This window comes from Amblyraja radiata, chromosome 32 (genome assembly GCF_010909765.2).
Source record: "Amblyraja radiata isolate CabotCenter1 chromosome 32, sAmbRad1.1.pri, whole genome shotgun sequence".
Lineage (NCBI taxonomy): Eukaryota > Metazoa > Chordata > Chondrichthyes > Rajiformes > Rajidae > Amblyraja > Amblyraja radiata.
The window spans coordinates 24,022,284-24,047,302 of record NC_045987.1 but is presented as its reverse complement, the minus strand read 5'-3'; the positions used below and the strand labels follow the sequence as shown (position 1 = coordinate 24,047,302).

General features: G+C 47.0%; 1 protein-coding gene across 10 annotated transcripts in view; it reads right to left on the bottom strand.

The window, feature by feature from the left end:
• lmx1b (LIM homeobox transcription factor 1 beta) overlaps positions 1-25,019 on the bottom strand; it is a 261,097-nt gene that overhangs the window by 3,223 nt on the left and 232,855 nt on the right. For 9 of the 10 annotated variants that reach the window (XM_033048993.1, XM_033048994.1, XM_033048996.1 and 6 more), the window contains 5 exons: positions 19,966-20,198; positions 11,587-11,765; positions 8,554-8,631; positions 4,706-4,772; positions 816-977 (listed from right to left, as the gene is read on the bottom strand). In XM_033048993.1, coding sequence (XP_032904884.1) covers positions 816-977; positions 4,706-4,772; positions 8,554-8,631; positions 11,587-11,765; positions 19,966-20,198 — 719 coding nt within the window. The remainder of the gene's footprint in view (positions 1-815; positions 978-4,705; positions 4,773-8,553; positions 8,632-11,586; positions 11,766-19,965; positions 20,199-25,019) is intronic. The other variant, XM_033048992.1, reaches the window with a different exon arrangement.

The following is a 25,019-nucleotide window of genomic DNA, read 5'->3' as shown; positions in this document are numbered from 1 at the left end:
AGCAAGTAACAATTATCCCCTCTTGTCCAGTCCCTTCTAACAAAAAAGAACAACACCCCTTTCTCCCACATAAACCCTTCTTTTCTTCACCTCTCCCCTCCCTCCCCTGAGCCCCAGCTGACCTTACACCTATCTCTCCCCTCCGCTTACCACCCAACTCCCTCCACCTATATTTGTTCCCCAAGCAACACAAATTGCACCTCGGCAATCCTCCAGCTTCACAATTCGCAACTCCCTTATGTCCAACCATCTGCCCCATCAAAACCCCCTCCTCACCTGCATTCACCTATAACGTACCACGCTTCATCCTGCCCCTCGACCCTTCTAGCTTTCTTACCCGTAGCCCTGCAGTCTGATTGAAGATGGGTCCCAACCCGACACGTCACGTATCCATGTTGGACAAGGATACTGCCTGACCCGTTGAGTTTAGTTTCGAGATACAGTGCGGAAACAGGCCCTTTGGCCCACCAAGTCTGCGCCAACCGGCGATTGCTAGCCCTATCCCACACACCAGGGACAATTTACAATTTTGTCTGAAGCCATTCAACCTACAAACCTGTACGTCTGTAAAATGTGGGAGGAAACCAGAGCACCTGGAGAAAACCCACGGCGTCACGAGGAGGACGTACAAACTCTGTAGAGACAGCACCCATAGTCAGGATCGAACCTAGGTCTCAAGGCAGCAAGTCTACCACTGCACCACCTAACTATCCCAGCATTCTTTGTCTTTCCTACGTTGCAAGGCCTATTCAGGATGGGTATCCAAAGGGAATGAGAGATGGGGGGACTCAACGACTAAGAAAGGAGTCACCTACCGTAAGGGTTCATGTGATCGCCTGGCATCTGGGGCGGGGTGAGGCCTTGTTGGAAGGGGTCCGAGTTGTAGCCATTCTGGTCCATGGACACCAGCTGTTGTGGAGGGGCGGCGAGCGGTGCATAGGAACTTATCACCCCATCCATTCTACTTGACATCACTTCTGCCAACGAAAGGAAGATTCATCAGAAATTGGTCTCATTTTCTCGTGCCTCCAGTTCCGCGGCAATGGATTGGTTTTTTTTCTGCCGGAAAGCAACCAGCCTTCTGTCTGAGCAAAGCATTTTAATCTTTAATGGGTACATGACAATAAATCAAGGCAGCAAGCTCACTCAGATGCTGCAGTGGATGGTGTGATACGCTGTTATAATTTACAAGCAAGTCCACTTGTGAGTCATCCTTTGTGCGATGAGTGGGATATCAGCCATATCCTATGGCACTTCATTTTGTATTCTGTTTATACCACAGGCAAGATAAGTATTCTAAATTAGAATGATGTAGGACAGCCAAAAGGTTTTAATTTCAAAAGGAAATTAAACTGCCACAGTGAATGAACAGTGGCCGGGGCAGATTCAATGGGAAACATTTTTCACGTTTCCTTCATTCTGGTGGGATAGAAACAAGAAACATAGAAAATAGGTGCAGGAGTAGGCCTTTCGGCCCTTCGAGCCTACACCGCCATTCAATATGATCATGGCTGATCATCCAACTCAGTATCCTGTACCTGCCTTCTCTTCATACCCCCTGATCCCTTTAGCCACAAGGGCCACATCTAACTCCCTCTTAAATATAGCCAATGAACTGGCCTCAACTACCTTCTGTGGCAGAGAATTCCACAGATTCACCACACTCTGTGTCAAAATGTTTTTCTCATCTCGGTCCTAAAAGATGTTCCCCTTATCCTGAAACTGTGACCTCTTGTTCTGGACTTCCGCAACATCGGGAACAATCTTCCTGCATCTAGCCTGTCCAACCCCTTAATCTGGCATTGCTAAAGAATCAGAGATTTAGGGCACAGAGAGAGGCCATTCGTCCCATCGCATCTGTGTTTAGTTTTTTTTTAGTTCGGAGATACAGCGCGATGACAGGCCCTTCAGTCAACTGAGTCCGCACCGACCAGCGGTCCACGAACACTAGCACTATCCTACACACACGAGGGACAACTTTTACATTCATACCAAGCCGATTAACCGACAAACCTGTACGTCTTTGGAGTGCGGGCGGAAACCGAAGATCTCTGAGAAAGCCCACGCAGGCCAACGTACAAACTCCGTACAGGCAACACCCGAATTCAGGATCGAACCCGGGTCTCTGGCGCTGTGAGGCAGCAGCTCTACTGCTGCGCCACCCTGCCACCGAGAAACTTGTTTTCGGCAAGAAACTACTTAGACTAATCACACTTAATAATAATAATAATGGATGGGATTTATATAGCGCCTTTCTAATACTCAAGACACTTCCCTGCTTCTCAATCTTACAGCACTTCCCCAATGTTGTGGTATAATAATATTTATTTTAACCAATTTCTAGTCATTCTCATTGTCCTGATTGCGTGACAGAAGACCATTTGGTCCATCGAGTCTATGCTGTCTCAGAGACGTTCCCTATCACACCCATTTCCTTGTTGCCTATTCTCTCTCACAGGCCCAAAAACATCCCTGGTGGTTCTTCTCTCATCCTTCTCCAATGGCAATAGACAATAGACAATAGGTGCAAGAGTAGGCCATTCGGCCCTCCGAGCCAGCACCGCCATTCAATGTGATCATGGCTGATCATCCACAATCAGTACCCCGTTCCTGCCTCCTCCCCATATCCCCTGACTCCACTATATTTAAGAGTCCTATCTAGCTCTCTTTTGAAAGCATCCAGAGAACCTGCCTCCACCGCCCTCTGAGGCAGAGAATTCCACAGACTCACCACTCTCTGTGAGCAAAAGTGTTTCCTCGTCTCCGTTCTAAATGGCTTACTCCTTATTCTTAAACTGTGGCCCCTGGTTCTGGACTCCCCCAACATCGGGAACATGTTTCCTGCCTCTAGTGTGTCCAAGCCCTTAACAATCTTATATGTTTCAATGAGATACCCACTCATCATTCTAAACTCCAGAGTGTACAAGCCCAGCTGCTCCATTCTCTCAGCATATGACAGTTCTGCCATCCCGAGAATTAACCTTGTAAACCTACGCTGCACTCCCTCAATAGCAAGAATGGCCTTCCTCAAATTAGTGGACCAAAACTGCACACAATACTCCAGGCGTGGTCTCACTAGGGCTCTGTACAACTGCAGAAGGACCTCATTGCTCCAACTGGCGTTAGCTGACAGTGGCCAATAAACCCACCAGCATATATGAAAGGCTTAGAGTGGATGATTCCAACAGTGGGAGTCTCGGATCAGAGGGCACAGCCTCAGAATAAAAGGACGTGCCTTTTAGAATATAGATGAGGAGACATTTATTTAGCCAGAGGATGGTGAATCTGTGGAATTCATTGCCACAATCCTTTGGGTTTATTTAAAGTGGAGAATCTGATTAGTAAAGGTGCCAAAGGTTACGGGGAGAAGACAGTTGAGAGTGACAGATAGATCAGCCATGATCGAATGGCAGAGTAGACTCGAAGGGCCAACTTGACTCATTCTGCTCCTATGTCCTATCCTCTTACGGTCGTTTGGGCATGCGAGGAATCTGCAGTACTCAGGGGAGACCCACATGGTTACAGGTAGAATGGGCAAACTCCACAAAGACAGCACTCAAGGTGAGAATCAAAGTTGGAGCTGAGAAAGGGCAGTAGTACGACCCGTAGTCCTATTGTGTTGTTGTACACACTGTTCATCTTTAGCTGGTGTTTCCTATGTTTTAACTTTAGAGCTTAGACTTTAGAGATACAGCGCGTAAACACTGAGTCCGTGCCGACCAGCAATCACCCCGTACACTAGCACCATCCTACACACACTAGGGACAATCTTTACGTTCACACCAAGCCAATGAATCTACAAACCTGTACGTCTTTGGAGTGTGGGTGGAAACCGAAGATCTCGGGGAAATCCCACGCAGGTCACGGGGAGAACGTGCAAACTCCATACAGAGTGCACCCGTAGGCAGGATTGAACCTGGGTCTCTGGTGCTGTAATACCTACAGCAACTCTACCGCTGCGCCACTGTGATGCCCCTAAGTCGATCTCAATATCTATCGATATCTTTACCATCTCGATAGTAAACATCTTTCAATTTCTCTCTGCAACCTTTGTTATAAAATGTTCAACAGCATCACCATGAGAGGAATAGATCGGGTAAACGCACAGAGTCTCTTGCCCAGAGTAGGGGAATCGAGAACCAGAGGACATAGGCTTAAGGTTAGGGGGGAAAGTTTTAATATGGACCTGAGGGATAACTATTTCACGCAGAGGGTGGTGGGTGTATGGAACGAGCTGCCGGAGGAGGTAGTTGAGGCTGGTATTATGATAACATCTAAGAAACAATTAGACAGGTACATAGATAGTTTAGAGGGGTATGGGCCAAACGCAGGCAGGTAGGACTAGTGTTGGTGGGACATGTTGGTCGGTGTGGGGCCAGTCTCCACGTTGTATGACTCTATGATTTTATGACTGTAACACACCGGAAAATGAAACCGGCATAGGGGACCGCCGTGAGGGAGGCGGGGGGTGGGGGGGACCTGGTATGGAATACAATGTAACTTTGCCCGCGCCCTTTATGTGGTGAGTATTTGCATACCTTGGGTAATGCAAGCAAAGAATTTCACTGGGACTTGTCACATGTGTCAATAGTGTATTCATTCATTCATGCATTCACTCATTCATTCATTCATTCACTCACTCATTCATTCATGAGCACAGTTGAAGTGAATGATTACTACGCTGGTCATCGCTGTCTACGATTACCTTGTCCGAGCCGTTGTCCGTTCTGTTGTTCCTGCTGCTGCTGTTGCCGACGGGCCAACTTCTTCATCTTTAAAAATTGCAAAGAAATCAGTTTGAAATCGGGAGAAAGATTTAACGAAAAGTCCCAACTTTAATTAAACCTCTAAATTTCGACAAGTTAAAAAAACAAAAAACGATCAAAGCTTATAGGCCACACCAGTATTATATCAGAAATGGGAGCCCGATTTTCACGGTGTAGCTGGGATGTAAAGCATGGAGGAAGGGAGATGACAGATGCAAAATGAAAATGCATTATTAATGAAATAATATCCCATTCTGGAACCACCAGCAGTGCTGCCACTTTTTCGAAATTGATTAATTTAGCCTAATCAGATGTAAATAAATAACCTCTCCCCTCAATCAAGTGAACAACACCTCCGCCTACTAATACTTAGTTGAATGTAGAAACAAGGAACTGCTGTCGCTGGTTTACCAAAAAAAAAGACATAAAGTGCTGGAGTAACGTGGCAGGTCAGGCAGCATCTCTGGAGAACATGGATAAGTGACATTTCTGTTTGGGACCATTCAGACTGAATGTAGTGGGGAAGGGGTGGGGGGTGGGGGGGGGGGGAGAGGATAGAGAAGGCTGGAAGAGAGGAGGGGCAGGACGAAGCCTGGTGAGTGATAGGTGGATACAGGTGAGGATGGCTAGTCGAAACTGCGATATCTAACCAAGGAACAGATTCAGGGACAGTTTTATTTCCAGCTGTTATCAGGCAACTGAACCATCCTATCACCAATTAGAGAGCGATCCAACTCAAAGGAGACCCTCGCACTAGGACTTTACTGGAGTTTATCTTGCACTAAACGTTATTCCCTTTTTCTGTATTTATACTCTGTGGACAGTTTGAGTGTAATCATGTATAGCCTTTACATGGATAACAGGCAACACAAAAAGCTTTCACTCTACCTTGGTGAATACACTAAGCTAAGCTAATATAGCGACATCTATATCCCCTGATTTTGAGGTGAAGCTACCTTGAAATGAAAGGAAGTGTAATCAGAAAATTTACAAATAAGAATTTATTACTGAATTCTTCATGCTTTGTTCCAATGTGCCTCATAAACTTGAATAACACATCTTTGGCTATACTAACTGTATTTCATCAGTGACATAAGCTTTAGTTTAGTTTAGATTAGCGATAAAGCACGGAAACAAGCCCTTCGGCCCACCGAGTCCGCACCGACCAGCGATCCCCGCTCGTTAACAATATCCCACACACACTGAGGACAATTTACATTTATACCAAGCCAATTAACCTACAATGTACGTCTTTGGAGTGTGGGAGGAAATGGAGAATTCATAGAGAAAACCCACGAAGGTCACAGGGAGATTGTACAAACTCCGTACAGACCGCACCCATAGTCGGGATTGAACTCGGGTCTCCGGCGCTGTGAGGCAGCAACACTACCGCTGGGCCACCGGGCCGCCCTTTCTTAAATTTGTTCTGATGGTGCAGCGTTGATTGAAAGATTCAGCATGGAAACAAACCCATCGTACCACCAAATCATGCATCATGACTTCCTGACTTGTATACACAATGCCATGACCTGTGAAAGCCAACATTAGAGACGCCTTCTTTCTCACTCTACTTGCTACTTTCTCAGTCTTGCTACTTTCGGGTAGGTATGGATTTGAACCCCGAGATCCCTCTGTCCATCCACGCTGTCATGGGTCTTGCCATTGATTACATATCTTCCTCTTATATTCAACCTTCCAATGGACAATGTCTCACTCTTGTTCAGATTAAAGCCCATCTGTCAGATGGCACAATGGGCTAAGTGTTCGGCTGGCAACCGGAAGGTAGCCGGTTCGAATCCCGCTTGGAGTGCATACTGTCGTTGTGTCCTTGGGCAAGACACTTCACCCACCTTTGCCTGTGTGTGAATGTGTGTGAATGTGTGTGAGTGATTGGTGGTGGTCGGAGGGGCCGTAGGCGCAGATTGGCAGCCACGCTTCCGTCAGTCTGCCCCAGGGCAGCTGTGGCTACAGAAGTAGCTCACCACCACCGAGTGTGACTGAGGAGTGAATGAATAATGCGATGTAAAGCGCCTTGAGTATTAGAAAGGCGCTATATAAATCCCATCCATTATTATTATTAATTCTCCACCCCTTTCTATACCCCGCTGTATAGTTTGACAGCCTTCCTCACAGTTCAGGCTACCCAGACAATACATGATATATATATATATATATACGTACATCCTTTCAGTCTTCTGGAAATATTTTTAACCTAAGGTTGAGCTGATCATCCAGCAACCCAGAACAAATCAATATATAACTTGCATCTGCCAGACACGCACCTCCATGTCATCAGTTTTATTTTTTAGTTTCGTTTAGAGATACAGCGCGGAAACAGGAGAGATACAGCACGGAAACAGGCCCTTCGGCCCACCGAGTCTGCGCCGACCAGTGATCACACTGTACACTAGCACGATCCTACACACTAGGGACAGATTACAATTTTTACCAAAGCAATTAACCGACAAACCTGTACGTCTTTGGAGCGCGGGAGGAAAACTCACGCAGGTCACGGGGAGAACGGATAAACTCTGTACAGACAGCACCTGTAGTCAGGATTGAGCCCGGTTCTCTGGCGCGGTTATGCAGTAACTCTACCGCTGCGCCACCGTGCGTGAGCTTGTGCTAGTTTTGAATCTACATTTACAACCTGGCCGGAGAGGGAGGGAATTTCACTCCAGTCCAGCACAGAACTTCGTTTAAAATTTGTAACCAGATTGTAATCACCATTCTTTGCATTCCTGGCTACTGAAGGCCTTAACATGGCCAGTCTGAAGTAAATCCCTGATCCGAAATATCGTCGATGTGTGTCCTATGGGCAGCACAGTGGCACAGCAGTAGAATTGCTGCCCAGTGTGTAGGATAGTGCAAGTGTATGGGGAGATTGCTGGTCACTGCGGACTTGCCAGCACAAAGGGCCTATTTCCGAGCGGTCTCTAAAATCTAAAGTCTAAAGTGTCCTCCAGAGATGCTGCCTGACCCGGTGAGTTACCCCAACACTTTATGACTTTTTTGCCTCCATATAGAAACATAGAAACGTAGAATATTTGGCCCCTCGAGCCTGCACCGCCATTCATTGTGATCACAGCTGATCATCCACAATCAGTAACCCGTGCCTGCCTTCTCCCCATATCCCTTGATTCTGCTAGCCCCCTAGAGCTCTATCTAACTCTCATTTAAATTCATCCAGTGAATTGGCCTCCACTGTAGCAGATAATTCCACAACTTCACAACTCTCTGGGTGAAACTATATCACTGGTAGTTTGCATTACCCCACGTCAAATGTTGCTTTCAGGAAATAGAAGAAGTGGCAAAGGCACATTTCCCGCCTGCCGCTCATTGCCTTAAAGCTGCTCACTCTTCTGAAGTAGGGTCATGACCCTAAACGCCCCCATTTCTTCTATACAGAGATGCTGTCTGTCCCGCTGAGTTACTCCGGCATTTTGCGCCTATCTTCGGTGTAAAGACAGCAGTTCCTACACGCTCTTCCAGAGCAGGTCCACAAGGGGACTGGCCTCCCGCGTCAACGCCGGGTACATGGGAGATGAGTTGGAGAGCAGGGGGAGAGTACATCACTGTCCGAGGCACACGTCTTTGAGAAGGGGCCGTCGATGTTGGCGATCCGCTCACACACATGGACCAAACTCAGGCCACAGATGACAGGAGGAAGTTTGAACTCTCGGCCACCCGTGGGATCTCTGCTCACAATCACGACGATCTGAGTCAGGAGGAATAACATTGCAAAACCTAGAGAAGAATAGGAGGTTTGTGACAAAGCTGTGGTTACCTTGGCTCTTTGATTTTGGAACCACACTTGAACGACACGCACACTGAGTCCCGTTTCTGCTGCCAGTGTTTCTCTGACCTGTTAACAATAATCATATTGCACAGCATTTAGCAACATTCCATTATGCCCTCTTGCTCACAGAGAATATATAAAACCGGAGCTTTCTTTGTAGACTATACAGTTTGGTTCAGCCTATTGTCTGAGGTACAGTGAAAAGCCTTTTTGTTGCATGCTATCCAGTCAGCCAGTACATGATTACAATCACTGTACATGATCACAGCCTTAGAAGGCTTAGGACGTGTGGCATGTCCCCGACAACTCTCACCAACGTCTACAGATGCACCATGGAGAGCATTTTTTCAGGTGATGCATCACAGCTTGGTTTGGGAACAGCTCCATCCAAGACCGCAAGAAATTGCAGCGAATTGTGGACGCAGCCCAGACCATCGCACAAGCCAACCTCCCTTCAATTGATTCCATTTATTCCTCACGCTGCCTCGGCAAGGCCAGCAGCGTAATCAAAGACCAGTCGCACCCTGGCCACTCCCTCTTCTCCCCTCTCCCATCAGGCAAAAAATACAGAAGTGTGAAAACGCACACCTCCAGATTCAGGGACAGTTTCTTTGCAGCTGTTATCAGGCAACTGAACCATCCTACCACAACTAGAGAGCGGTCGTGAACTATTATCTACCTCGTTGATGACCCTCGAACTATCCTTGATCAGACTTTGCTGGCTTAACCTTGCACTAAACGTTATTCCCTTATCATGTATCTATACACAGTAAATGGCTCGACTGTAATCATGTGTTGTCTTTCTGCTGACTGAATAGCACGCAACAACAGCATTTCACTGTACCTCAGTACACGTGACAATAGACTAAACTGAAACAATCGAGTCATCCACCGTGCACAGACACAGGGTAAAGGGAATAACCTTTAGTGCAAGATAAGTCCAGGAAAGTCCGATTAAAGATAGTCCGATGGTCTCCAATGAGGTAGGATGGCAAGTCAGGACCACTCTCTAGTTGGTGGTGGGATGGTTCAGTTGCCAGATGAGCGGTGTGTAGAGGTGAGCAAAGTAGGGCATGGAGAAGGTGAATACAGCGTCTTTTTCTCCCGGTAAGACAATCAGGAACACGAGAGGACATAGGTTTAAGGTGAGAGGGGAACAATTAATGAGGGGCAATGTTTTCATGAAGAGGTCGGTGGGTATATGGAGCGAGGAGCCAAAGGAAGTAGTTGAGGCAGGCACAATAACAACATTTGGACAGGCACAGAACATGGATAGGACAGGGTTCGATGGATAGATGTTAAATACAGGCGGATGGGACTACCTTAGATGGCCCCTTGATAGATGGGTTGGGCTGAGGGGCCTTTTTGTGTGCTGTATAACTGTAGTTAGTGATGCTCCCATTCCATTCCAAATTGATGTAATTAGTTGAATTTAAATTCTCCAACCACCATGATAGTTTCGGAACGCGCGACTTTATCGTGCATTAAATGGTATCCCTTTTTATCCTGTATCTGTACACTGTGGACGGCTCGATTGTAATCATGTGTAGTCTTCCCGCTGACTGGATAGTATGCGACAAAAAAGCTTTTCACTGTACCTCGGTACACGTGACAATATTAATAAACTAAACTAGGCCAGTGTAACCCTCGTCTGATCTCACCCACACTCAAATGGTCAATAAGCTCTGGTTAAATGGTGCTTTTTATAGTCACATGTGCGAAGTGCTAACACAGTTAAATTATTTTTCTTACATTAAGTCCAGCAGAGTATTGCCATACGCCCCGATCCTGGATTTGCAAGTGTACAGAAATAGTCTCCTGAGCCCACATGCAAGAGGCACCATGGTGTTCAGTTTTGAGCACCATGTTATAGGAAAGATGTTGTCAAGCTGGAAGGGGCGCAGGGAAGATTTACGAGGATGTTGCCAGGATTCGAGGGCCTGAGCTATAGGGAGAGGTTGAGCAGCCTCGGACTTGGAGCGCAAGAGGATGTGGGGTGATCTTATAGAGGTGTACAAAGTCATGAGAGGAATAGATCGGGTAGATGCACAGTCTCGTGCCCAGAGTAGGGGAATCAAGAACCATAGGACATATGTTTAAGGTGAGGGGGGAGGGGAGGGGGGAAGATTTAATAGGAACTTGAGGAGTAACTTTTTCACACAAAGGTTGGTGGGTGTATGGAACGAGCTGCCAGAGGAGGTAGTTGAGGCAGGTACTATTGCAATGTTCAAAAAACATTTTGACAGTTCCATGAACAGGATAGGTTTAGAGGGATTTGGGCCAAATGCAGGCAGGTGGGACTAGTGTAGATGGGACATGTTGGCCGGTGTTTTGGGGAAAACCCAAGCGGCCACAGGGAGAAAGTACAGACTCCATACAGACAGCACCTGTGGTCGGGATGGAACCCTGGTCTCTGGCACTGCAAGTACTGCAAGGCAGTAACTCAAACCCTGCGCCACCGTGCCCCCCTTAATGTTTTTTGCTGATCATGGTTTGGATCGGAGAGGTGAACTCGCTGTACCAGAGTCACTTGGAATCCAATGATCTGAGCTCCACATGGTGGCAAGGACTGACTAGATGCAATCTGGTCTCGAGGGAGGTCCAAAACAAGCCCTGCATTTGAGGCAGCGGAGAAAACCCTTGTTTTCAGAAGGTTACATCCTTATCATCAGTCAAAGCTGCCAGGGACTTTGAATGCTTCTGAATCGCACCGTTTAAGAAACATTTAGACAGGTACATGGATAGGACAGGTTTGGAGGGATATGGGCCAAACGCAGGCAGGTGGGACTAGTTCAGATGGGACATGCTGGGCCGAAGGGCCTGTTTCCACGCTGTATCACTCTATGACTAGTTTCAAGTCCCCGGGCCTCCTGCCCTTTTGAACTTGCACCTTGCGATTAAACCAGCCTTGAAGAAGTTGCTTTACCTCTGCCCTGAATATTTTCTGCTTGGAAATCCAACAGGTCGGGACAGGTAAATAAGTAAAATGAAGTGTGGTGAGCAATAACTGAAAGCCCTCACCTTCCTGCAAGGTTTGGAAGACACTTCAAATGAAGCTTTAAACGCTCTGCGCTGCTGTGTGGTGAGGATGGTCCTGGGTCGTTTTGGCCGCCTGGGATCCTTGCTGTCATCGCACGCCTTCCCCTGCGTTCCCTGAATCTTGCTTGGCTTCACATCAACGTCTTCATCATCGCTCTTTACTGCAAACGCATCACAATCCACTGTCAGTTTTAAACGAGGGTCGGCACAGCTGATGGGCAGGCGGCATCGCTGGAGAAAAGATCCTTCTACAGGGTCTCGACCCGAAACGTCACCTTTTCTCCAGAGATGCCGTCTGGCCCGCTGAGTTAACTCCAGCTTTTTGTGTCTATCTTCAGTTTAAACCAGCATTCACAGTTCCTTTCCTCCACATGGCTCGTGGCCAGGCAGATAAAGAACGTAATCAACTTTCCACCAATTTTCTGCTCATGCCATGGGGAGACGGGGAGAGGCGCCTTTTTATATTTTGCTTTCAAGCTCGACGCGAACATCAAACGAACATCAAAGGTCATCAGCGGCAGCTTTAGGGGCAAGGAAGGTTCCTTTCCATTCTCTACCCCCAATCATAAACCTTAACCCCTTGACCTCAGAAGGAGCACCAGTGAAGTTCTTTCCATTTCCTGTGCCTGGAACTCCCTGGGTTAGATCAAAGAATTGTCGCAGCATAGAACATAGAACAGTACAGCACAGGAACAGGCCCTTCAGCCCACGTTGTCTGTGCTGTACATGACTTCAAGACCAATTCTTATCTGCCTGCACATAATCCACATCCCGGCATTCCCTGCATATCCACGTGCCGATCCAAAATTCTCTTAATGCCACTATCGTATCTGTCTCTATCCATCACCCCTGGCAATGTGTTCCAGGCATCCACCGCCATCTGGGTATTTCTACACCCATATCTGTAGCTGATTTGATTCCCACTGTATAATTTGACAGCCTTCCTCACAGTCCGTGACCCCAGTAGTCTCGGAATCATCTGCAAACCTATGAACCAACCCCTCTATGAAGAAAGGTCTCGACCCAGCACGTCACCTATCCTCCAGAGATGCCATCTGACTCGCTGAGTTACTCCAGTATTTTGTGCTAATCTTCGGTTTAAACCAGCATCTGCAGTTCCTTCCTACCCATCTATGTTTACCTCCAAGTCATTCGGCCCATTGAGTCTACGCTGTTCTTCCAGTGGAACATCTCAGCAATCCCGTTCCCCCACTCCAAGTATCAAATTTGCCCCTGCAGTTGCCCACACAGGCTGAGTGTTCAAACCTACTTCATGGTGAACAGTTTAACTAACTTAACATAGAAACATAGAAAATAGGTGCAGGAGTAGGCCATTCGGCCCTTCGAGCCTGCACCACCATTCAATATGATCATGGCTGATCATCCAACTCAGTATCCTGTACCTGCCTTCTCTTCATACCCCTGATCCCTTTAGCCACAAGGGCCACATCTAACTCCCTCTTAAATATAGCCAATGAACTGGCCTCAACTACCTTCTGTGGCAGAGAATTCCAGAGATTCATCGCTCTCTGTGTAAAAAATGTTTTTCTCATCTCAGTCTTAAAAGATTTCCCCTTTATCCTTAAACTGTGACCCCTTGTTCTGGACTTCCCCAACATCGGGAACAATCTTCCTGTATCTAGCCTGTCCAACCCCTTAAGAATGTTTTAAGTTTCTATAAGATCCCCCCTCAATCTTCTAAATTCTAACGAGAATTAACAATCAGAGATGATCCTTAAAACAGAACTAAATAAATTAACTTTCAATCAAATCCAATCGAAAGAATTAGCAATGTTGTACATCTGTCCTCCATTACTGAGAGTATGCTGTTTCACAGTCTCCGTGCACCCCAAACTGCTTGTCTGAATAATGTTAAACTTCTCATTGATCAACATTGACAGACAGACAGATACAGAATCACAAAGACATTGGTAGATAGAAATACAGACATAGGCAGAGGCATTGGCACAGAGAGAGAAAGATTCAGATAGAGGGACAGGTAGATAGATAGGCCGAGGGAGATAGGTAAAGAGATATAGGCAGAGAGATAGACAGAGAGACAGACACAGAGACAGACACAGAGACAGACACAGAGACAGACACAGAGACAGACACAGAGACAGACACAGACACAGAGACAGACACAGAGACAGACACAGACACAGAGACAGACACAGAGACAGACACAGAGACAGACACAGAGACAGACACAGAGACAGACACAGACACAGAGACATACACAGAGACAGACACAGAGACAGACACAGAGACAGACACAGAGACAGACACAGAGACAGACACAGAGACAGACACAGAGACAGACACAGAGACAGACACAGAGACAGACACAGAGACAGACACAGAGACAGACACAGACACAGAGACAGACACAGAGGCAGACAGAAAGAAAGACAGAAATAGACAGAGATAGACAGATTGGCAGAGATAGACAGAGACATAGAGACAGACAGAGAGATAGACGGAGAGATAGATAGACAGAGATAGACATAGGCTGAGATGGATAAGCAGAGAAAGACAGAAAGATAGGCGGAGATGGGTAGGTGGAGAGAGAGATAGAGGGAGAGAGAGAGAGGGAGGGAGAGGGAGAGGGAGAGGGAGAGGGGAGGGGGAGGGGAGGGAGGGGGAGGGGGGGGGGAGGGGGAGGGGGAGGGGGAGGGGCAGAGAGGGGGGGGAGAGGGAGGGGGAGAGAGGGAGAGGCGAGAGGAGAGAGGGAGAGGGAGATGGAGAGGGGAGGGAGAGGGAGAGGGAGCGGGAGAGGGAGAGGGAGAGGGAGCGGAGCGGAGAGGAGAGGGAGAGGGGAGGGAGAGGGAGAGGGAGAGGGAGAGGCGAGAGGGATGAGGGACGAGGGAGAGGGAGAGGAGAGAGGGAGAGGGAGCGGGAGAGGGCGAGGGCAGAGGGGAGAGGGAGAGGGAGAGGGAGAGGGAGAGAGAGGCAAAAGGATGGACAAACAGAGAGATAGGCACATATAATCATCTGGGACAGACAGACAGACAGACAGACAGACAGACAGACAGACAGACAGACAGACAGACAGACAGACAGATAGATAGATAGATAGATAGATAGATAGATAGATAGATAGATAGATAGATAGATAGATAGATAGATATGGATGGACAGACACACAGACAAAGAGACAAAGAGACAAAGAGGAAAGAGAAAGATAAACTGGTTGAAGAACAGGCAGAGATGAAGTGCAGGAAGGAACTGCAGATGCTGGTTTACTCCGAAGATAGACACAAAATGCAGGAGTAACTCAGCGGGTCAGGCGGCATGTTTGGAGAAAAGGAATAGGTGACTTTTCGAGTGGAGACCCTTCTTCAGACTCCGAGTTCAGTTTAGTTTACTCTGAACTCAGAGTCTGAAGAAAAGTTCCCACCCGAAACGTCACCTATTCCTCCTCCCCAGAGATGCTGCCTGACCCGCTGAGTCAGTCTGGCATGTTTTGTGTCTGTCCAGAGAGATGAGGAGATGGATGGGGAGAGACAGATAGGCCAATCTGCTGAAATGCCGCACATTGGAGAGAGGGTTTGGTGAGGGTTTTAATGATTGGGACAGCTCCCTAATGAAGCGTCCACTGGATGGCATGTGGCTGCTGACATTGTGGGGAGGAAAGAACTGCGTTCAGATAGAAACATAGAAACATAGAAACATAGAAATTAGGTGCAGGAGTAGGCCATTCGGCCCTTCGAGCCTGCACCGCCATTCAATATGATCATGGCTGATCATCCAACTCAGTATCCCGTACCTGCCTTCTCTCCATACCCTCTGATCCCCTTAGCCACAAGGGCCACATCTAACTCCCTCTTAAATATAGCCAATGAACTGGCCTCGACTACCCTCTGTGGCAGAGAGTTCCAGAGATTCACCACTCTCTGTGTGAAAAAAGCTCTTCTCATCTCGGTTTTAAAGGATTTCCCCCTTATCCTTAAGCTGTGACCCCTTGTCCTGGACTTCCCCAACATCGGGAGCAATCTTCCTGCATCTAGCCTGTCCAACCCCTTAAGAATTTTGTAAGTTTCTATAAGATCCCCTCTCAATCTCCTAAATTCTAGAGAGTATAAACCAAGTCTATCCAGTCTTTCTTCATAAGACAGTCCTGACATCCCAGGAATCAGTCTGGTGAACCTTCTCTGCACTCCCTCTATGGCAATAATGTCCTTCCTCAGATTTGGAGACCAAAACTGTACGCAATACTCCAGGTGTGGTCTCACCAAGACCCTGTACAACTGCAGTAGAACCTCCCTGCTCCCATACTCAAATCCTTTTGCTATGAAAGCTAACATACCATTCGCTTTCTTCACTGCCTGCTGCACCTGCATGCCCACTTTCAATGACTGGTGTACCATGACACCCAGGTCTCGCTGCATCTCCCCTTTTCCTAGTCGGCCACCATTTAGATAATAGTCTGCTTTCCTGTTTTTGCCACCAAAATGGATAACCTCACATTTATCCACATGCTGGTTTAAATCGAAGGTGGACACAAAACGCTGGAGTAACTCAACAGGACAGGCAGCATCTCTCTGGAGAGAATGAATGGGTGACGTTTCTTCAGTCTGAAGAAGGGTCGCGAGAAACGTCACCCATTCCTTCTCTCCAGAGAGATGCTGCCTGTCCCGCTGAGTTACTCCAGCATTGTGTGTCTGGCTGCTGACATTTCCAGGTTGTCGGGGCTGACATGCATCAGCTCGCAGTTCGAACCGTTTCCTCCACCACACATGGGCTAATTTGGGGAAGGAAAGGGCTGACCGCACACAAATGGGACTCCCCGCCGGTGATCTGCCTGCTGCTCTCTTTCCACTCCGTTTGATGTTGTCGTTATACTGCAGCACGGACTCCACAGGGAGGTCCCCCCCCCCCCTTCGCCTCTCAATACCCCTCTTACATGGACAGCCAATTTTTAACGTTGACAGTTTTGTGGCCCGTGATTTCCAGCTTCTCTAACTTGTAACCTTGTTTCCAAGGTTCCTTTCATTTTACCTTTCCAGTTTAATTTTTCAGAGCCTCATTAATTTCCGAAAAACGTTGCGAGCAGGTGATGAATATCATTACAGGCCAGCCAGTGCAATTAGGAGGCGATACGTTTATACACAAACACTGGGACAATTCATTTAAAAAAAAAGACTTATTCTGGCAAAAGGGGAACTTTTGCAAACATATATAAAAGTGAGGGTTCTTGCAGAATTGTGAATTTCGTTTTGGAGAATTTGTGAATTTGGAAGTTAGTTGTACACAATCCCGTTAAGAGTGAATCAACAGGATTTTAGTTTGGCAAAAGTTCTGAAAAAGTTAACTTTTAAGCTGAAAAGTAATTTATTTCAGTACATTTCGCCGTTGACTTTGTCTCGAACTGGGGTCCTTTGCAAGTTAATCTTCCTTTTATTTCAATTCAACATATTTCTGCCACGATCAAACACTGGGGCTGACTCGCGTTTAATAGCCGTGTCATTATTAACTTCCTGAAATGCCATTTAAATTTAATGGCTTTCCAAACCTGATAACTCCTCGTCTTTGGAGAGTTTGGTGCTGGCCCGCCTGTGACGGCTGAGCGATTTATAAAGTTACATTAAAGGGAGACCAATTCTCGGGGAGCTGCACAAGAAGAACAAACAATGGTGTGATACACCCCCCCCCCCAACATCGCAGACCCCCAACCCATATGATCAAGTGATCCCTGCCTTCCTGCAGATACGTGCAGGCCTTTGATCATCTGTTCTCGATGATTTGATCGCAGGGAGCATTTTCTGCTCTTCCCCATCTGAATACCATAAAGGTTAGTTAACTCTTGGTGTGCCTTGGTGCCATGTTTGCATCTGGGCCGTTAATCAAACGGCGGAATTTGCGCCTGCCAGGCTATGGGTTGAGGAGGAATGGGCCGTAAACAAAAACAGGCACGGGGAGATGCATGGACAAGTTCTTTGACAGTTGTCTGCAGCCAAATAAGGACCAGCTGCTGGCTGCAACACACGATGCGAGTAATGGATGCGGATGTCGCAGGGGGTGCACGGAATCGCCACACGTGTGGTTTCTGCACAGAACCCGCAAAGCCAAACAAACACAGCCAGTTAGCTACGGAGCAATCTCATTGCGAGCTGACTTCAAATGTTTCATGTCCACTTAAATTCACTGGACTTTAGAAGAACGAGAGGATATCTTGTAGAAACATATAACATTCTTAAAGGATTGAACAGGCAAGATTCAGGAAAAAACGTTCCCTATGTTGGGGAAGTCCAGAACCAGGGGTCACAGTTTAAGAATAAGGGGTAGGCCAGGCCATTTAGGACTGAGATGAGGAAAATCTTTTTCACCCAGAGAGATGTGAATCTGTGGAATTCTCTGCCATAGAAGGCAGTGGAGGCCAATTCTCTGGATGTATTCAAGGGAGAGTTAGATTTAGCTCTTAGGGCTAACAGAATCAAGGGATATGGGGAGAAAGCAGGAACAGGGTACTGATTTTGGATGATCATCCATGATCATATTGAATGGCGGTGCTGGCTCGAAGGGCCGAATGGCCTACTTCTGCACCTATGTTCTATGTTTCTACGTTTCTAAACTGGGCTAAAGCCAAAGCTGAAATTAAAATGTGGAAACAAGGAACTGCAGATGCTGGTTTACACAAAGGGACACAAAGTGATGGAGTAACAGTGTTGGCGGCATGGTGATGCAGCGGTAGAATTGCTGCCTCACAGAACCAGCGACCCGGGTTCGATCCTGACCTTGGGTGCTGACTGTGTGGAGTTTGCACGTTCTCCCCGTGACAGCATGGGTTTTCTCTGGGTGCTCCAGTTTCCACCCACATTACAAAGATGTATGGGTTGGTAGGTGAATTGGCTTCTGTAAAATTTGTCAATTGTCTCATTATGTGTAGAATAGTGTTAGTGTACGGCGGGATCGCTGGCTGGCACGGTCTCAGTGGGCCGAAGGGCCTATTTCCGCGCTGTATCTCTGAACCCCTCTCATCCTTCTACAGTCCCACATCATTCCACCATACCTTGTAAATTAATTTACGGCCTCTTGCCCAGAGTAGGGGAATCGAGGACCAGAGGACATAGGTTCAAGGTGAATGGGAAAAGATTTCATAGGAATCTGAGGGGTAATTTTTTCACACAAAGGGTGAGGTAGTTGAGGCTGGGACTATCTCAACGTTTAAGAAACATTTGGACAGGTACATGGATAGGCGGGATATGGACCAAGCGCAGGCAGGTGGGATTAATGTAGCTGGGACATTGTTGGCCGGTGTAGGCAGTTGGGCCGAAGGGCCTGTTTCCACACTGTATCACCCTATGACTAAGTAAAGTCTAAAGATGAAGTCTGCAGCAGTAATTCTTTGATTCAGTGCCTGCCTGACTGCCTGATGCAGTTCGCAGTCAGTTCTATGTGGGGAACACGATGTTGAACAAAACTCGGAAATGAGTGACCTCTCTTCTTTGGAGAAGGTGAGAATTCCTTTTTGGATCAGGGGAATGTTAAAGGGCAATTTAACGGATGTGTTCAGAGGATGTATTCTGGAGCTGACAGGATTATCGAATGACAGAGATGGAGGCAGTTCTACCCATTAACTCCATGCTAGCTCTCGGTTCAGCCAAATTCACACATCATTCCACCATACCTTGAGAATTAATTGAGTGCATGTGCCTGTCCAATTCCCTTCTAAAAGTCCCGATAAACTCTTGTCCTGCCACCCGTAGCGGCAAGTTCTAGATTGTCGCCACTTTCTGTGCAAATTCTTGCAATTGTATTGTGAGGCGACAGGCAAATCCCACCCTCTTTATTTAGTTCTGCTCAGCTTTTGTTCGCTTCAGCTCTGTCCGCCAAGACGACCGCGTGGGTTTCCTTCGGCTTCTCCGGTTTCCTTCCACAACTAAAAAATGTGTAGGTTTGTCAGTAAGTGGCTTCTAAAAATTGTCCCTTGTGTGTGTAGGACATAGAACGAGTGTGTTTCTGAACTAAACTAAACTAACCGTGCGGGTTTGTAGGTCAATTGGCCTCTGTAAATTGTCCCGACTGTGTGGGACATAGAACTAGTGTCCACGGGGTGATCGATGGTGGGCTGAAGGGCCTGTTTCTGCACCGTATCTCTAAAATCTAAAACTAAAAACTATGTTCTGTAAGGTCCTGATTGACATGAAGAAGGGTCTGGACCCAAAACGTCACCCATTACTTCTCTCCAGAGATGCTGCCTGTCCCGCTGAGTTACTCCAGCATTTTGTGTCTATCTTTGGTTTAAACCAGCATCTGCAGTTCCTTCCTACACAGTCTTGATTGATTGATTGATTGATTGTTGATTGATACTATCTTCTCGCGTGCGACATGATGTCACGGTGAGATTCCGTGCGTTACCTGAATCCGAGTCGTCCGGGCTGACGGAGCTCAGCAGGTCCTTCTCCTTCTCGTAGTCGCTCTTGCAGAGGAGCTGCCCCTCCTTGAGAACGTACTCGTCGCCCTTCCGCAGTTGCCTCTCGCAGACGCAGCAGCAGAAGCAGCTCAGGTGGTAGACGCACTCCAGCGAGCGCATGACGAACTCCGTTGGCGCGATCTTCTCCATGCACCCGTTACACTTGGTGGCAAACAACCTGCGACAGAGGAGACAAGGTCCGTGACAAGGGGCCGGCGCGCCATCTCACGCAGAAGCTGGGAACGAGGAACTGCGGATGCTGGTTTACCCCCCCCACAAAAAAACACAAAGGGCCGAAGGGCCTGTTTCCGCGCTGTATCTCCAAACTAAAACTAAACTAAATCTCAATAGACAATAGGTGCAGGAGTAGGCCATTCGGCCCTTCGAGCCAGCACCGCCATTCACTGTGATCATGGCTGATCATCCCCAATCAGTACCCCGTTCCTGCCTTCTCCCCATATCGCTTGACTACGCTACCTAATTGAGAGCTCTATCTAACCCTCTCTTCAATTGGCCTACACTGCCTTCTGAGGCAGAGAATAAACTAACCAGCTTGTCCTGCCACTATATCTCTCTGCATCATCATCCATTGTTCTTTATCTCTCTACATCATCGTCTATTCCTCTTGTTTCCCTTTCCCCTGACTAGTCTGAAGAAGGGTCTCGACCCAAAACGTCGCCCATTCCTTCTCTCCAGACATGCTGCCTGTCCCGCTGAGTTACGCCGGCTTTTTGTGTCTATCTTCCACAAACAAGACCAACTGTTTCTCTTGATTGAAGATGGACACAAAGTGCTGGAGTAGCCTGGCGGGTCAGGCAGCATCTCTGGAGAACATGGATAAGTGATGTTTCGGGTAGGGACCCTTTTTCAGACTGATCTGTGTTCCACCACTGTGCCTTTTTCACCTTGACATTATGCTCGCTCTTCTCACTCATCGACGAGTCCACATTTAATCTGCAACAGGGTCACATAGCACGGAGATAGGTTCATGACTTCACAAATTTACAAGTCATAGGAGTGGCTACAATGGGCTTCAAAGGCCAGCTGCAGTTGGGGCTATGAAATGGCACCAAAACCCAGATACACTTGTACATATCTGGACTCAGTGGGTTATTTCAAAGTATATATATATATACTTAGTCTACCTATTTATGGCAATAGTTTTACTGATCAATATGCAAAAATAAATGTCAATGTACCTAGTGCAACAACTAGGGTGGTGGAGGGACGGGGAGAGAGAGGGGATGCAAGAGTTACTTGAAGTTGGAGAAATCATATCTGGGTTGTGAGCTGCCAAAGCAAAATATGAGGTGCTGTTCCCCCACCCTAGTCATTGTACTAGTTTCTCTGTTGTCTTGGTGAGTTTCGCTGTCTGTGTAACTTGTTATCACCTAGTCCACAACCAACAATGCCCTGTTTCCTTGGCCATCGTTATTTTTTTCCATATTTCATTCATTTGTTCTGTATCTCCCTTCATCACCGTCTATATCTCTCGTTTTCCTTTCCCCTGTCTCTCAGTCTGAAGAAGGATCTCGACCCGAAACATCACCTATTCCTTTTCTCCAGAGAAGCTGTCTGACCCACTGAGTTACTCCAACTTTTTGCATCTATCTTCGGTTCAAACCAGCATCTGCAGTTCCTTCCTACACATTATGTTGGATGATGTTCACCTGTTAAATCTATCCAACATGGCCTTGGATACGACTTTGTCATTGAAACAGGAAAATAAACAGTTATCAGTCTGAACCTTCTATGAAAATGCTGTCGTAATTCATGGTTAGCTGAATGAGGGAAAATCCCATATTAAATAACATTCCATATTAATTCAATGTGCAACATAAAAGCTATTCACTGTAACACGGTACATGTGACAATAAACTAAACTAAACTAAAACAAAGGTACACAAAAAAGTTGGAGAAACTCAGCGGGTGCAGCAGCATCTATGGAGCGAAGGAAATAGGCAACGTTTCGGGCCGAAACCCTGGAAGGAAATAGACAACGTTTCGGGCCGAAACCCTGGAAGGGTTTCGGCCCGAAACGTTGCCTATTTCCTTCGCTCCATAGATGCTGCTGCACCCACTGAGTTTCTCCAGCTTTTTTGTGTACCTTCGATTTTCCAGAATCTGCAGTTCCTTCTTAAACTAAAACAAATCTACATTTCAGCTCATGCTTAACTAAGTCATGTTTTACTTTGGTTGAAAATATAAAATAATTATACATGTAAGACAGGCATTAGCCGTAAGAAAAAAATGTTAGTGGACTGCACAACACAAGAACAATATATGCCTGAAATTGCAATTGAACATTTACTGAAAAAGTAAAATTCTACGCTGAGAAACTGGTGAATTATCACTGAGGTATAAATTAAGTTAAAGCACGGTTTACAGAATCTGAGTTTAAGTTTGATATTGTCACGTTTAGTTTTATTTAGTGATACAGTGCAGAAACAGGCCCTTCGGCCCACTAGTGATTCCCGCACATTAGTACTATCCTACACACACTAGGGACAATTTACATTTATACAATCACAATAAAACTTTATTAGCCAAGTATGTTTTGCAAATTTCATTTGCCAAGACAGTCACACAAGTAAAAAGCAACGGAACACACAAAATACATTTTAACATAAACATCCACCACAGTGACTCCTCCACATTCCTCATTGTGATGGGAGGCGAAAAAAAAGTTCAAATCTCTTCCGTTCTTTGCTCTCCCGCGGTCGGGGGCCTCGAACCCGCCGTTGACGGGATGATCTTGACTCCTGGAGCCGGCGACGTTTGGGCCCTCCGCGTCGGGGCGATCTACCAAGCCAATTAACCTACAAACCTGTACGTCTCTGGAGTTTGGGAGGAAACCGAAGATCTCGGGGGAAACCCACGCGGTCACGGGGAGAACGTATATAAACTCCTTACAGACAGCGCCCATAGTCGGGATCGAACCCGGGTCTCTGGCGCTGTAAAGCAGCAACTCTACCACTGTGCAACCGTGCCGCCCCTAGGTACAGTGAAAAGCTATGCTATTCAAGTGGGTCAGATAAGACCACACATAAATACAATCAGGTCAACTCAAGTACAATAGGTAGAGCAAAAGGAACGATACAGAATGCAAAACATTGTTCTCAACATTGGTCCGATAGACAAAGTCATTGGGATAGAGTTGAATCAGACAGTACCCTAGCGAATGGAAGGACCTTTCAGAAGCCTGATAGCAGAGGGGAAGAACCTGCTCCTGAGTCTGGTGGTGCACGCATTTAAGCTTCTGTACCTTCTGCACCTTCTGCCAGATGGGAGTAGGGAGAAGGAATGACCAGGGTGGGACTGGGCTTTGATGATGTTGGCTGCTTTCACGGGGTAACGTGAAGCGTCGATGCTCCATCGTAACGAAAGGAAGGATTGAAATAAGTGGTTATTTTTCTCCAGGGTATGTCCTCCTGTGTTCTCCAGAGTTAGAGTGTCACACACAGCACCTGGAGCACAGAGGGCAGGCAGTGGGCGACCATCTTGGTGACCAAACCTCTGCTCTGTCAGATGTGGGACCTTCAGTCCAGTGCTGCGCAAGGTTTTTCTGTATTTGCAGCAAGTTCCTTCCCTTCCACCAAAGGCGGCATTGTGGCGCAGCAGAGGAGTTGCTGCCTCCACAGTGCCAGAGACCAGGGTTCGATCCTGACCTCGGGTGCTGTCTGTGTGTGGAGTTTGTACGTTCTCCCTGTTGCCGCGTGAGTTCCGTCCGGGTGCTCCGGTTTCTGCCAACACTCCAAGGTGTGCAGGTTTGTAGGTTAATTGGTAAACTCTGCCCCAGTGTGGATGAGAAAGTGGGATAACATGGGACTAGTGTGAACGAGCGATCAATGGTCAGCGTGGATTCGGTGGGCCAAAGGGCCTGTTTTTATGCTGTATCTCTAAACTAAACACAACTAAACTAAACTGAACACCAGCTGAGAACAGAGGTTTAACAGATCTGCAAACACCAGTGGAGGCAGTCAGTCTTGAGTCTTAATTGCAAGAGAATTTGAGTACAAAGGAGCGATGGCATCTCCAATTACAAAGCAAACGGGTGAGAACATATTTGAATTTTGTGCACAGATCTGGTCTCACTTCCTGTGAATGTAGTTCTCAGAATTGTAGTGAAACTGTTCCATAGATAGCCACTAAATGTTGGTGTAACTCAGCGGGACAGGCAGCATCTCTGGAGAAAAGGAACGGGTGACGTTTCGGGTCGAGGCCCTTCTTCAGACTGAGAGTCAGGGGAGTGGGAAACTAGGGGTAGGGAAAGGTTCAGGACAAATCAGAGCCAGCACTGATGACGAAGGAACGGTGGAGCCCACAATGGTCCATTGTTGGCTGTGGGAGAGGTGATAACGAAGGGATATATGGCTATATACATAGATAACTTCATGATATCCCACATTATATTCCATTAGTCAAGGAAAAACTTCATCCCCAGGGTGAGGCCACATGCAAGTAGGAGGAACAGCACCTCATATTCCGCTTGGGTAGCTTACACCCTAGCGGTATGAACCTTGAATTCTCTCATTTTATAACAACACTCTCCTGGCCGATTCTCCATTAAACGTTGGTCAACCAGTTCCACAGTTCGCAAAGATGCATCCCTCTTGGGATCACACTGTCCCGTGCCATCAATCTGCCTATCAGGGAACTTCCATGCCTGAGGCCTTGATTTGTCCTGGTCTTTTCCTGCTTCTTGTTCCTCCTCCTTACAATTGGCCTGAAGAAGGGTCCCGACCCAAAATGCCAACTATCCATTTTCTCCACAGATGCTGCCTACCCGCTGAGTTCCTCCAGAGCTTTGTGTCTATCTTTAGCCAAAAGAAACAGTTGGTTTTAATTGCGGCAGGACTAGCTGATTAGTTTAGTTTAGAGATGCAGGCCCTTCGGCCCACCGAGTCCTGCACACTAACACTATCCTACACACATGAGGGACAATTTACAATTATACCATGCCAATTAACCTACAAACATGTGTGTCTTTGGAGTGTGG